The 14,626-nt window shown below is 38.2% G+C and overlaps 1 protein-coding gene across 4 annotated transcripts in view; it reads right to left on the bottom strand.

Annotated features, from left to right (window-relative positions):
• csnk1a1 (casein kinase 1, alpha 1) overlaps positions 1–14,626 on the bottom strand; it is a 44,126-nt gene that overhangs the window by 23,431 nt on the left and 6,069 nt on the right. For all 4 annotated transcript variants that reach the window (XM_049586276.1, XM_049586275.1, XM_049586277.1 and 1 more), the window contains exons 3-4: positions 6,943–7,069; positions 6,340–6,438 (exon numbers count right to left, since the gene is read on the bottom strand). In XM_049586276.1, the coding sequence (XP_049442233.1) occupies positions 6,340–6,438; positions 6,943–7,069 (226 nt within the window). The remainder of the gene's footprint in view (positions 1–6,339; positions 6,439–6,942; positions 7,070–14,626) is intronic.

Genomic DNA, 14,626 nt, shown 5'->3' with positions numbered 1-14,626 from the left:
CATATCTTTTTAAAAGCAAGAGAGTACAAAAACTCACATCTTGTTTGTCATTTTTCTGCCATGCTAACTTTGGGAGGTAAACACAGCAGTATGCTTACTACAACTCAAGGGCTTCACCTAGCGGTGGGCGATGTATTGGATTTCAGTAGCTATTGATGTGCAATATGGCAGATGACCATATAATTACATTGAGATATTCATTGCACATTTCAATATCTTATTTATGCATTAAAAGAAGGACATGTTTATGTGCAGGAGACTGGCTCTCCCTCTCTCGTGAACACACACAGACCACACCCAATCTTGATTTCATGTCGGTTGGAGGATGATCTTAGAAGAGGTCTATCATCTGGAGGTGGTTTCATTTCAGGAGGGCAGATGTGGAACAGACTACTATCCTCTGCACAATATTCCACAAATCTGATCCAAAAAATGGTCAAACTATTCCCCATGTCTTTTGCGGAATGTAAATATACTAGGCATTATTGTGAGAGCATGTATGAACTGACTTAAATATAACGGCAAAATTCTGGTGAAAATTCATAGCCAATTTCACATTCATTCAGTAAGTCAGTCATTCAATAATAAAATACATATTTAAAACAAAATTAAATAAAAAATAATAACTACTCCCTGCAGATTGTATTTCATAGAAAAACTGAATTTTTTTGTGTGAATAACTAGTAGAAATTGACAAAAGTGAACATATTTCCACAGACCCATTTCACTTCAGAATGACAGTACCCTAGCTCAGAGAATCACTCAGACAATATCAAGATATTCTGATGTAGAATTTCAAAATTAAAGCCCTCTAAAATGTCACATACACATTGTTTTCCTCTAGGTGCAGATCAAGAAGAATCACATTGGTAAGATATTCCCCCTTAAAAAGGTTAAATCGAACAATTATGTTACTTTAGAGAACAGATGAAAATACAGATATCATACACTGCAGCAAAGGCTAAAAATATTGAGGTATATTTTTTATCAATATCGCCCAGCCTTAACAGTAACACATGAACAAGTGCATGCTGACTACATATTATTCAACTGTTAATACAGTTGAGAGGCAACACTGGACACAATGGTACTGAACAGTATCATGTTGCCCTGAGCAAAATATCAGCACTAGCACTCATAAAGCTTTAAAGATGTTAATAGACAACTCTTCACAATACATAAAAGTAAAAACTGGTTTATGACCACCCATGCAAGGTTTTTGGAGAATGTTAGTCCAACATGTTGTCTAAGACTTTTTATTTAAGTTAAATTCATTATAAACGTATTAATTTAAAAATCTACGATTGCTTTATGCGCCAAGAATTCAAGACAAATTACTATGAAAACTGTGAAAGTGAAAAACAACATTCAGCATATTTGATACCCAAGGATTAATTAAGAAATGCTCTGTTTATTTCATACTTTGATAAAATCAAACAGTAAGCACTGTATAGCTAATCAAACCAACACCATGAGTTCCCTCTACATTTTGCAGTGGCACAATGTTCACACAGGCAAAATGTTTTTGCTCCTAAAATATGCATAGACACCACAGCCTGCAACTGCTCAAAACTGTCATGTGATTGCAGGATGCATTATCTGTTTGCTACTGCAGTCAAGGTGGTATCACTGGAACTATGTTTACTCCTATTTTCAGGAATCTTTTGTCTAACACTTACGTGATACACAAATTCTGTCCTTTGACATGGACATTAAAATTAATGTTAAAATTCCCCTCTAAGCACAAGTGTGGAGACACTCAAGCTGCAACAGTTCCTCATTCATGCATTAATAGTATGTGACAAACCACGCTTTTAACCAGTCTTCATTGAAATCTGAGCAGACTTATATTGCCTGTTTTCTGGTACACAATGACAACCTCACTATCACTATCATGTCAGGGCCCTGACTACACCAAACAGTCCTTGAAAAACTCCAAAAAGAAGAAAGATCCAAGACACTTTTCTAGCAAAACAGTTTAAAAGCCTTTAATCAGTAGCTATTTCTCAGTGAAGTACTAAAAACAGACAATGCTGCTACATGTTGAGTTAAAACACCTATGCGTAGCAGCACATCTAGCCTTCTTCAGGGTGCGTCCTTTATTCCTTAATAAACTGCTGCCAACAATAGCCAACTGATCAAAAGTTTTGCACAAACTCACATCCCTACCTAAGGTACTGAAACCTGGCATTTAACAGGCCCTAGCACTTATTATTCAAGACTGTCGTATTTTCAAACTCCAACCTTACCGGTTCTGCTCTTGTAAAATCGGGAAAATGGATATCCTATTTATTTAGGCTCTTATGTTGCAGCTCATATTCCACCAAATGTATTTCTAATTTGATAAACACATTTTTGCTATTCCCAATCCAGAAGAGAGATATGTTTTAAAAGTGCAAGTGCGCGCACACACACACACACACACACACACACACACACACACACACCCACACACACACACACACACACACCTGCCTAGAGCCTACAAGGAGATGAAAGCAACCATTAGCCAGCTAATTGTCTCAAAATGGGTGCAATATCAATAAATACATTCTGAAATGCTCAGACCATCAATTGAACTGTAGTTCAGAATTTACACACTATAAAGCAAGTGATTTCTGTTCTTTGTTTATCTAAAGAACCAACAACAGTACCATTAAAGTACAAAATTGATAAGCAGTATTGGGTGATGTAATTGTACTGTTAAGTTCTTAATACCCATTCCTAACCTCAGGTCCTCTGTTAACACTGTCACGTGACCACACAGCAAATACCCTAGCCAACAGCCTGCCGATGGCTAACCTGCATGTACATTCTGTGCCTGAGTGTGAAAAGGCAGCTGCTCAGTAGTCTTAAAATATGCATTTTGACTTGTGTTTAAACTTCAAATTGCACACCGAACCGTACACTCTCATTTGCTTAAAGATGGACTAATACTACTGTGTCATGATATACAGTAGACCCCTCTCGAATACATGAAAGTATTTATAATTAAAAAAAAAAAAAAAAAAAAAAAAAAAAAAATCGACAAGAAGTAATTTAAGAAATTCAGCTTTACAACTGTAAAGTGACCTATCTGTCAAATTCATCATTTGATGTTCTCCATTGATTTTTGGAATGCAATAATCCTCAAAACAGTTAAGTTAAAACAGTTCCATTTTATTAGCCTGAACCCTGGCTGTCATCAAACGAACATCAAACAAACAGAGCTAGACTGCAGTGTCAGGGATAAAAGAGTGGCTGCAGCAAGCCTGTCAATTCCAACGTCAATAAGCGAAACATCAGTGGAGGTTGGGCTGTGGATGCACACCTGCTGTGGAGCAGAGGACGCATTCTTTGAAAGCTGGTAAAACACACATCCCATGCTTTAACTTAACCAGACGTTGCCTGTCTGCAAGGGCTCAAAAATAACGGGCACAAAATATTCTACTTTAATTTCAGGCAACTTAATTATACACACCTCTGACCAGACGCAATAAAAATGACATCACAAGAAGACAAAACTGCTTGAATATTTGTTTTGTGTGGGTAGCTGGAGAACCAGCATCATCATCCAGAATGTAGATCAGTTCTTCAGCAAGAATCCAGTAGACAGAAACTGGGATACACCCTGCAACTATTACACTACATTAATAATTTGTCTGCATAACGATGAGGAAATTACATAATTTAAGAAATTTTGTTTCCATAACTAGGCCCTTAATCTTATCATTTTGGCCATCATTTCTATTTCCTACAAAAGGTAAAACTTTGTAATATATGACCTGCTATGTTGAAAACCAAATACAGGATCACAATAAAAAAAAAAAAAAAAAAAAAATCATCACTGGTGAATTAGATGAGATATTTTGTTGAAGATAATTATTTTTTTGTTTTGGCATATTAGTGTGGATGGCAAACTTTGACCAATAATTTGCAAACACTATGAGAACGAGTAAGTGTGTGCCTGAGGACTGTCTTTATCATATAAGAACTTCAGAAAAAAATGCAGGGGCTTTTAAAGAAAACACACTTTTTACAGAACTAGTGTAGACTGGCTAAAAGTGTCTGTTCACCAAAATACACACAAACGTTTTCTCAGTTGAAACAGTGTCACCCAAATAATCCTTAAAGTGTTTATATAGTTTTCTTTAGGTATGAAAAGAGCAAGTGCAAAATGAATGAGAATTGATGCTAGGGAACTGTTGTCTGACTTCGTAAGTCTACTTTGGATTTCAGAAATGATCACTGAGTCTGTTGTGAGTATTCTATCCTTATCATATGTAAAGTCATAGCATTTGAACAAAGGGGTGACCTCCCTTTACTACCAATATCCTACCTGTCTAGAAGCTGCATGTTAAAATAGACTAAGATGACATTTTATTTACACTGTTTCTCCATCTTCCAATATTCTACAAAACTAAGTATCAAATTGTTCCCTGCATTGTGATACTGTTATCATCATGGGCAAAATGTTATGATAGCATATCCTGAATAACCCTTGTACTGGCAGTCCAGCAACTGACATTTGTTCTATTTTACTGCCAATCATGGGGCCTACATTTTTACATGAGATGCCATCTTTGCCATTTAATAATGAAGGAGCTGTTGCAATTTACAAGCTTTTGTCATCTTTGTTAATACACTGAGCGAAAAGTTTGGAATTACATAGCATAGAATTACTACTTTCTGTCAGATAACTCTGTTCAAAATTAGTTATTTCACATAAAACGTTTTGTGTAGGTTTATTTTTCATTGTGTAACTTTATTTTTGGCCAAAAATTCTGGGGGGAAAAAAAAAGTTCCATCCTCAAACTTGCCTTTCATTTGGTTCTATAAGGTTCTACCTGCAAAGCACCAATCAGTGATCGGAGAGAACAAAGGACAACAAATGTTAGGTTCTAGACGACACCTTAATGCTCTTTGGCTGAATTTTAAAGGACCTGACAAGATCATGGAAATGTGTGAAATCTGGCGTATTGAAACGTCACGACTTATTTTATTACAGACATTGTAAATGACACCATTGCAGATGCAAACTAAGATGGGAGTTGTTCTTTACTTGTTTGAAATGTGGAAAGATGATTTTTAACATTAGTTTTTATTCAAGATTGACTTACTACATTCAAGAAAAATGATGATAACTTGATAGGTTTTGCCTGCATTTCTGCTGAGTAATAGAGCAACCAATCATAACTGTTGACCCTGTTCCTAGAGGTTGACTGACAAGCCAATGTCATCCTGAAGTAAATACACCATGAAATAAGAGATCTTCAGAGAAAAAAAAACATCTGCAATGAGATCAATAAAAATAACCAATCTATTGATACTCCGTATAAGGCAAAAGTTAATTATTTGCCTACTTATTCTTTTAGGAAGGGTATTTTTGTTTTTTATTTGATATTCATTTATCTAATATATTTCATCAGTTAGCTTTTCATGTCACTGAAAATGTATCAATTAATAATTTCTTTGTCTACTCTTAATTATAACCTATCTTGTCTTCTATATTGGGGTACTTGTTATTTTGACAAATAGAAGAGAACTTTGCTGCATGTCAGTTTTGCTTTCTATGAGATTAATACCAACTTCGATTGCAGATAGAACCTTATAACTCCAAGGTCACGTTGGATTAACATACAGGTGTGCCTACAAACACTAATGTGACAGATTTAGAGATAGTAAAACTGATATGGTAATGAAACTTGAAAATGGAAAATCTATGGAAACCATTAACTTTAAAAAAAAATAATAAAATAACTGGCAATGTTTTCATACTGACAAATAATACTTAATGATACAGACACCGATGATGCCGTTTTTAGCTTTTACTGAGTGGCACGAGATAAATGAGTGTTACTCTGCTCTATTATTTAACTGTGGAAACTTGACTTCAAACTCTGCAGGGTTGAAGATGATTTTCTGTCATCTAAATTGCACCATGAATGTATTACTTAGATTTTTCAGAACTCCTCCGCTACCCTTATAATAGGATATTAATCATTAGTGGTTGTTGTGGTGCTGAGGCCTGGTAATGTTGCTGTCGGTCAAAGAAGTGATAAACATATGACATTTGATACTATTTGCAGGCTTATAAAAAAAACATGCTATGGGTCGAGTGCCAATTAAGTTTTGTGAAAAGAGCAACAGCGGGTCAAGTCATGGCCATGAAAAGGTCCTTTTTGGTTAAAGTTTAGTGTATGGCGATATCACTGTTATCAAAGCTAAATTTGTTCATCAGCTAGGGACCAAGATTGTGAAGTTGCCATGGCTACCATGACATACAGCTATCTGCTAACAGCTCTAAAGAGAGCTTCAATAGTCCACACAGAGTATGTATAGGACCTAAACAGGTCTTACCTTGTTACAGTGACGGCCGATGCCCATGAGAAAGTTGTCTGGTTTGATATCTCTGTGGATGAAGTTCTTTGTGTGTACATACTCAATTCTGCTGATCATCTAAAGATGAGAAGAAGGCCATGGTTTAATATTTCACAGTTATTTACCATCCTCCCCATTCTCCACAAAACTTGATACATTTAATCAAAGTAGTTCCATCAATTCAACTTGTAAACAAACAGCTTATCCAGGGAGGATAGGAGGGACATTACATGAATGCATCGACACTGGCATTAACAAATACAGGCCATTTAAAGTCACCACCAGATCATTTTCAGAGGACATTTTGATGTGTTTTAGCAGAAAAATGCAGGTTTAACGAACATTCTTAATTCGTCAGACCTGCATGTCTTCAGATTGTGGGGGGGGGGTGCCAGAGTACCCACAGGAAACCAATGTAGAGATCATGCTTGCTCCTCACACACAGACAGATAGTATGTTTCGACCAGGACTTTCTTACTGAGAGGCAGCACCACCCTACTACTCGTATTTAACTGTGTCCCTCGGTCACATTCACTGCTTTAGAAGATTGCACAGAGGTGGATGTGTTTAAGTGTTAGGTACCTGGTCTGCCAGCATGAGGACCGTCTTCATGGTAAAGCGGCGAGAGCAGAAGTTGAAGAGGTCCTCCAGACTGGGTCCAAGCAAGTCCATGACTAGGACATTGTAGTCCTTCTCCTGTCCATACCACCTGGAGAAACAACAGTGATATGAGGGTGAGTCTGTGGTCGATCTGAATCAATCACAGCACACTCTCTGAACTAATCTCACAAGTTGAACATGGATCTTACACTTAGTCAGCATTCTTATGAAAGTCATAATGTGCATTCATGAGGGATTCATGTTGTTAAAGGTTTAGTCAATACTCAGACAACGTTGTTGTTCAATTTTGATGAGAAATTCTGACACAATCTTTCCTTTCTCAGAAGTCAAAAACTAGCTTTTTTGTCATACAAATACAGAGTTCCAGTTTCAGACACCAGGCTATGCCTACAAGCTATGTGTAATTGGGGATAAAGTAAGGTGACAAACTATTCCCTGATCACCTGCTTTAGTAAAATTTACATCACAGACTTTGATGGCTCAGTCCTACATACCAAGGTCTTGAAATAAGATCATCTAAAATCCAAGCTGCTGTGGAACTAAGGGTCAGGGTGTGGGGCTGTACAGTTCTGTATAAAATGGCAATTAACATAATGAGCAGAACTATGAGCAGTTTCTCATTGACTGTGTATAAAATATAGTATGGGTAGCACCAACTCTCTTGGAATGGATGGACTTTTACATCAAGGGCCTCTAATACAACTCTCTGAAAGCATTTAATCACATGTAAGGTTAGGGCAATGAGTCTGAGGTCATCAAACTCCCAGGCAGCTTTTTCTTGGGGAAAGAAACAATTACATTTGTTTCACATTACTAGCAGGGTTCAACGCTAAGGTTTTTTTTCACTTGCCCGGTCAGGCAAGTTGGTCAGAGATCTACTTGACCGAAGTCAGTTTTCACTTGCCCTATAAAAATTGTTTAATTTAAGCGGCTATCAAATAACAAAGACTGCAGTTATTTTTATGTTTTGTAATCTTTATTCACACTGTATTTATTAATTAAAACAACATATGTCATGTATTGTAGCTTAATTCCTACACAAAAATGACAGTGTCAGGGCTTAAAGAAAAAATTTGTCAATCGTTCTCCGTCTATAATTTTGCGCCCTACTTGAGCCATGCCCACCTCTATTTATTTTTCACCCCTCTCTCCAGTTCTGCTGTATTAACACCGGGTTTAATATATTTTGCTTCCATCTCTCTGCCCTGCTCTACTCTACTTCAACGCTACTTAGCTCTCTCTCTACTCTACCAGTAGACTACCACATCCACCTGTTGCACAAAACGCACACAGCAGTGTTTCCCCTAGGATGGAGCTGTAGCAGCGGAGGTGAAGCACACGCATGAAAAATAATTTTCACATGCGTGAAACTTTTTTGTATGCTTGCAAAGCACAGCCTGCTGGGATGTTTCTATGTATCTACTGGCACCAGAAGGGCTCTTTAGGACTAAGTACATACAGTACATGTGTGCACAGTAATGAGCAGGTGAAATGTCTGTCTAGCTTACATATGAGGTGTCTCAAGATTTAGGAACATACAGTTTTATTGAATATAATAAATAGTGCTGCACGATTTGATAAAAATGTGCGATTGCGATTATGGTGGACAATATTGCGATTTGCGATTGCAATTACAATATAATTACAATAAAATGTAATAAATAAATGGTATCATGAGTCTTTTTTGCTTGATTCAATGTTTCCCCTACATTATATTAGGGGGGCACTGACCTGACATAGTTATTATTATGGACAGACAGTGTGTCAATGCCCATCAACAGACTGAGCACAGTCAAACACACAGCAGAGCAGCACATCTGCAGATGAAAATTAGCCTGTATGGCTAAATTTGGCACATTTACGTGACTTAAGTGATTATGTTAATTAATGTGCACGGTCCCTTCTTAAATAAAATAAACATAAACACAAACTGTACACACAGCGGAACGAGCTTGTGTTGCGTTCAGGCGTTGTCACGTAAATGACAAATTCCAGCGCCACAGCACAAAACAGCAGCATGTCAAGTGGGCCGAAACAGAGCAAAATTGCTCAATTTTTCATTTGTTATGGAGTCCATGATTTCCCTGTGACACTTACAAATGTTTGCATAACTGTGCTTGGATGCCGTTTTATGAGGCTCTGGTGGCTTTCAGTTGTCTCTTTGTCTTTAACGTTACACGGCTCGGCTTTCTCTCGCATGCACTCTTCCTACTTTTCTCTGTGCTGTGCTGTCTCAAGTGCTGATATAGATTGGTCGTGTTGTTGCCGGGACGTGGCGACTTTAACTTTTACACTTACACAGCACGCCTTTCTGTTCAGCGCCGCGTACCTGAATCCAAAGTATCGCCATGTAACAGACGTTTTTTTCGCCACCAACTCAGCCTGTTCTTGGTCGAGCTCATGCTCTTCTTCAGCGTCTGTGTTGGTCACTGCTGCACGCCAGCTGCATGCACCAGGATAACTTGTGGGCGTGATGTCAACAAACTCCACACACTACAGGAGAGGCAGTCACGTTCACAGGCACACGCGTTAACATTTATTTAGCCTACATTAAATCACAAATCGCAGCCTTTATGCAGTTATGTAATCGCACAGCCTGACATCGCGATTGCAATTGCGATTAGATTAATCGTGCAGCACTAATAATAAAGTAAAAAGTCACTTGACATGCTGCTGTTTTGTGCTATGACCTATTTAAGTGTTGGAAGTTGTTATTTACGTGACAACGCCTGAACGCAACACAAGCTCATCATGAGTGCCGTACTGAGCTGCTGTGCAGCGTGTTTGTCTGTGCGTAACAGCAGTCTGTTGGTGGTTATTTACACACTGTCCATTTCAATAACTTTGTCAGCTGACAAACTGCACCGGGCTCGGGGTCAGGTTTGGTCAGGAAAATGCGGCCCGAGCCGCTCTAGCGTGCTCACCTGTGTGTGGCGGAACTCCGCCGTGCGCCTGCATCAGAGCAGAAGAGCACGTTTTAAAATACATTTATTTTATCAATTAGTTATTAACTTTTACTATTTTTAGCAACTTGCCCGATCGGGCAAGTGAGGTTGTTAGTTTACATGCCCGACCGCGAGCTTTACTTGCCCCGGGCAATCGGGCAATCCTTATTGTTGAGCCCTGACTAGTATTTAGATACAGAAAGTGAGAGGGGAAAATGTGGCTAAACACATCACAGAGCTGATCAGCACATTGTGAGGATGGACACCACTTAGACCAGCTGCACTTTTCAGATGCCTTTAACCTAACTAAAGGTCAACCTGGTCAACAGTGACCGTAATGGATTAACATGAGTTAAATGGGTTTCTTTTAGGGCTGCATGATATTGGGAAAAATTGACATTGCGATTTTTCTTGCCCCCAGCGATCTATATTGTGATTTATATTTTTTTTTAAGGATGCATTATTTTCCACCAGATGATTTCAGCAGCTCTACTTGGTGAGAATGAATCATTCTGGAATTATTGGGCTGATATTGCTTTAAATGCAACAGCATCAAATGTGCTGAAAATAGGCACTTGTTCAGTGAAACCACCATCTCTTTCCCTTCCCTTCTCTTCTCTTTCCCCTATATGCAACTAGCAGCGGCGCAACACGCTGCTGATTTTTTCTCTTCTTTTCTTCCCCGTCTTAGCACTTTAGAAACTACGGTTATATTATTTGACCCTACGACGCTTCATAACCAGGTCAATTCACACACTTGTGAGTAAAGCATATAACAGGAGAGGAGAGGGCTCCGTCTTATCTCTTCATAAACTAAAGTTACATTATTTTGCACGACAGACGCTTCATATAATAACATAACATTATACTATTTATCGTGTTATAAGGTGAAACATTTCACCTTTTAACGTGATGATTAGCGGCCGTTGTCGTTTACACGACAGCATGTCATTTCTGTCTCTACGTGGTCACACCTTTACAATTCTGCTCTGCTCTCTGTATTGCGCACGGCGGAGTTAGGCCCCGATGCGCGCGCATCACTCAGAAATTTAAACATGCATGCTTAATTTAATGAGGCAAGCCACATCGCAAGCCCCACGATGTAAATATTGCACAGGTGTGCATCACGATGGCGAAGCTTAAAAGATATATCGTTCAGGCCTAGTTTCTTTGTGCCAGAGACCAGAGAGCCTGAGCATGCTAAGCAGAAAAGTCACACTCTTGGACCCTGCCAAAAAACTTGTTAGCCTCATCAAGAGTAATAGTGCCCTCAAAATATTCACTACCATTTGTATTACAGTCAGTGATGAGCTTCAGACCGTTCGAACATAGCCTTGCTGTTGTTGTCCATAATTTACCCTCCATTTTCTAATACTTCCTCCTCCGGATGGACATCATGACACCACTCTTACACGGTTTTGCTTGTAACAGGCCTCCTATAGATGGGTGAACTGTATGTTGTAATCAAAGTTGTGATCAGACTGCCCCAAAGGCAGTGCAGCTGGTGTTAATGTTGGAAAAAATAACTCAATTGTCCTACAGTCTGCAGTGGAACAGGTAAATTGTTTTAAAGAGGGCAGGGTGGATGTGTGTGTGCAGTGATTAAAATCTCTGTTAATAATACAAAAATAAAAAAAACAATAACTGAACACATTTCCCTGATTTTATCCATATCAGATATGCTAACATACTTCCTCTGTCTTGTGAAAACGAGCTATGCACACACACCACTCCCCATCACTGGAGCAGCAGCCCCGCCTCATTACACTCACTGTGCTGTTTTGCTCACTGAAAGCTGGCTGTCTGGCGGCTGCTGCAGAGCCTGTGCTCCATTTGGGAATACCCCAGCTTTGCGACTGTCAAACTAAAAGAATATCAGCAAGCCTCAAAGCATATTATCATACAGAGCAGTAACAACAATCAACACAACAAATTCAGAAAATTTCATCACTACAACACAGGGCTAGAGATCTTAAGAAAATGTATGTTGCTGCGGACATTTCTACTGGATATCTATAGAACTAACACTCCACCACAGTGATAATAAACACATCAGCCAGGCCATTATTGTCTGTTTGCAGGAGAGCAGGTCAGTGCTCCACGCACCGAGTGGACATCAGAGCAGAGTCCTCAACTGAGGGCATACTTTTCAACCCTCCCAATTTTCCAAGAAGACTCCTGTTTTTTAATTTCCCTTCTGGGGTCAAAATTCTCTCCCAATTCTCCCAATTAATTTTTACCCCTTTTATCCTTTTTCTTTCCCACAACCTGTTTCTTGCACTGTACAGCACAAATCAGTCCTACAGCTCTTTAAGTCTACTGTTTCCACCCGACAACAATATAGCAACACCAAATGTTCTTTCCCGACAGGCACCGGACACTGAAGAGAGATGCTTGCATCTGATCCTCCTCAATGAGTGAGAGACAGAAAGAGAAATGGTGTGTGCCAAGAGAAAGAAATACTCAAGCAAATTTCAAACACTATGGAAAAAAATGATTGTTTCTGGTGTTTAGTTTTAAAAGAAAGGGGCATGAATTTTTTAAGTCTGCCGTGTCAGTTTGGGGGTCACATGAAAATAAACAGATGAATATTAGTTTATGTCAGAGATTCAAGAAAGTAATGTAAGTATGCAACAGAGGGCTAATTATTCTGTATTCTTTCCTGGGAATTCAAAATAAAATTTAAAGCATTAAATGAATGAACTTGTTATTTTGTAACTGTCAGTCTTTAGAGGCCCTGACACACCAAAACAAACTTATTACATCAGGTAAGATTATTCTTCTTTATCTATTGAGATAAAGCAGAAATGTTACCTGATGGTTTGTGTTGTTGATCACTGGCATCCTGTTAATATGCTCTGCTCTTTCAGCATTGGATTGTGTTGTTAATGTACTAACTGGCTAACTAGCATCAAGACAGTCTTCCGGTTTCCCTTTGAATGACCAATACAGACTACCTCCATCTGATGATGTGGAGAGTTGTGTGCTGCTTCCTCCTAATTCACACCCCCTTTGTTTCACACAGCCACAGAGCCCATTATGCTTAAGTGCTAAAGGTGAACTTACATCACCCTCCAAAGATGAGCAAACTGTTGACCAAAACGCTATGACAACGTCAATTATATGGAAGTAGTATGGATATCTATAGAGCAGCAAAGCATAGATTGAGATGGTTTGTAAAATATGCCATCAGTGTCAGCAAGTTGGTAGTAATGTTAGCTGGCTAATGTTATAGCCGACATTTGGGTCTTGCCTACTGGTGGCTCGATGGAATGATCAGTGGGATAATCAGTGCCGTTGATTGACTTAACTGAGGTCAATGCACAGAGCTTGTAAGCTTGTCCCAAATATACAACATATATTTTCAGTCTACTAACCAACAATGCAGTGCCTGAGAGTCAAATATCTAATTTTATCATATCCAAGTTCAAAACATCAGCAGAGCTACACTGAAGCACAGCTTTTATTTATTTATTTTTTTTTTTTTGACAGATCTATAGTTTCTAAAGACCAAGTTTTAAAAAAACAAAACAAAACAAAAAAAACAAGACAAATATGTTCATTTTAATGACTGTGATAAAGTTTTAAATGCATCTTTGAAGTTATTTGGGGAAAAACATTGCCCACAAAATATGTTTTAATTTGCTGATGGGAAACAACATATCTTTTCCACCAAATCAGATGGTATCATCCCAGCAACCACACCACTCTTTGAATAAATTACAAGGCATGGCATTTTTTTGAGATTGTAGATAAAGCTTGTTAATATGGTATTAATGTGTTATTCTGTTATTAACGGTTAATAAACTATTCTAAAGTTTAACCATGTGGTTTCTTAATGCTTCAGTCATTTTTAGGACACTTTCAAACTGCCAGTATTATCATATATTGTCTCATGATCATATTTTAGCCACATCATCCAGCCCAATAACATCATCACATCATTGTGATAATAAAGTAAATACATTTTGCTTTATGATGTGTGTTGTGCAGCCCCAGTGCTCTAAAGCTAAGCTAATGTACCACATTCAAATGTTTTGGTATATTAACAGCAATACATGCAGGTGTATTTTGGCTGCATGTTTCTTAGTAATACGAGTACTGGAAATGTTTTTGAAAGACTTGAAATCATAAATTTCATGGAAAGTGCTTATTCTTTCCATAACCCAAACAAATTATTGCTATTTGCGCTATTAAATTTCTTGTCTGTAAAGGTGTCCTACAAACTAACAAAAGCAAGCATATAGACTTATACTAAACAACACTTGTTAAAATACAAATACGGTCAACAACATACCTCCACTGCTAAACCTATGTATCAATCTAAGTTCAAGGTTGTTTGTGTAAAAGGTCACGTGTGCCAGCATGACCATGACCAATCAGATGAGTAGTGATGGAGGGAGCCTCCAACAACTTCTTTAGTTTCCACACACAGTGGTCGAGTTGAGAAGGTATATTGTTTTTTATTTAATGTGAGTCAGATAACATCTGTTATCAAGTCAGGATAGTTTTAATAATAATTTGTGCTGAAGATACAATAACAAATCGGATCTTGCAATGGGGAACTAACACCAAACATAACAGAACTGTACATACCCATTTATGCATGCTACTTTTGCATTCACTGACTCCACAATAAACGATCTGATATTGTGTTTTTATAGCCAACAATTGTAACACACAGAGAGACATCCACAGCT

This window comes from Epinephelus fuscoguttatus, linkage group LG9 (assembly GCF_011397635.1).
Source record: "Epinephelus fuscoguttatus linkage group LG9, E.fuscoguttatus.final_Chr_v1".
Taxonomy (NCBI): domain Eukaryota; kingdom Metazoa; phylum Chordata; class Actinopteri; order Perciformes; family Serranidae; genus Epinephelus; species Epinephelus fuscoguttatus.
Note: the sequence above shows the minus strand (reverse complement) of the source record. Positions and strands in the feature narration are given on the sequence as shown.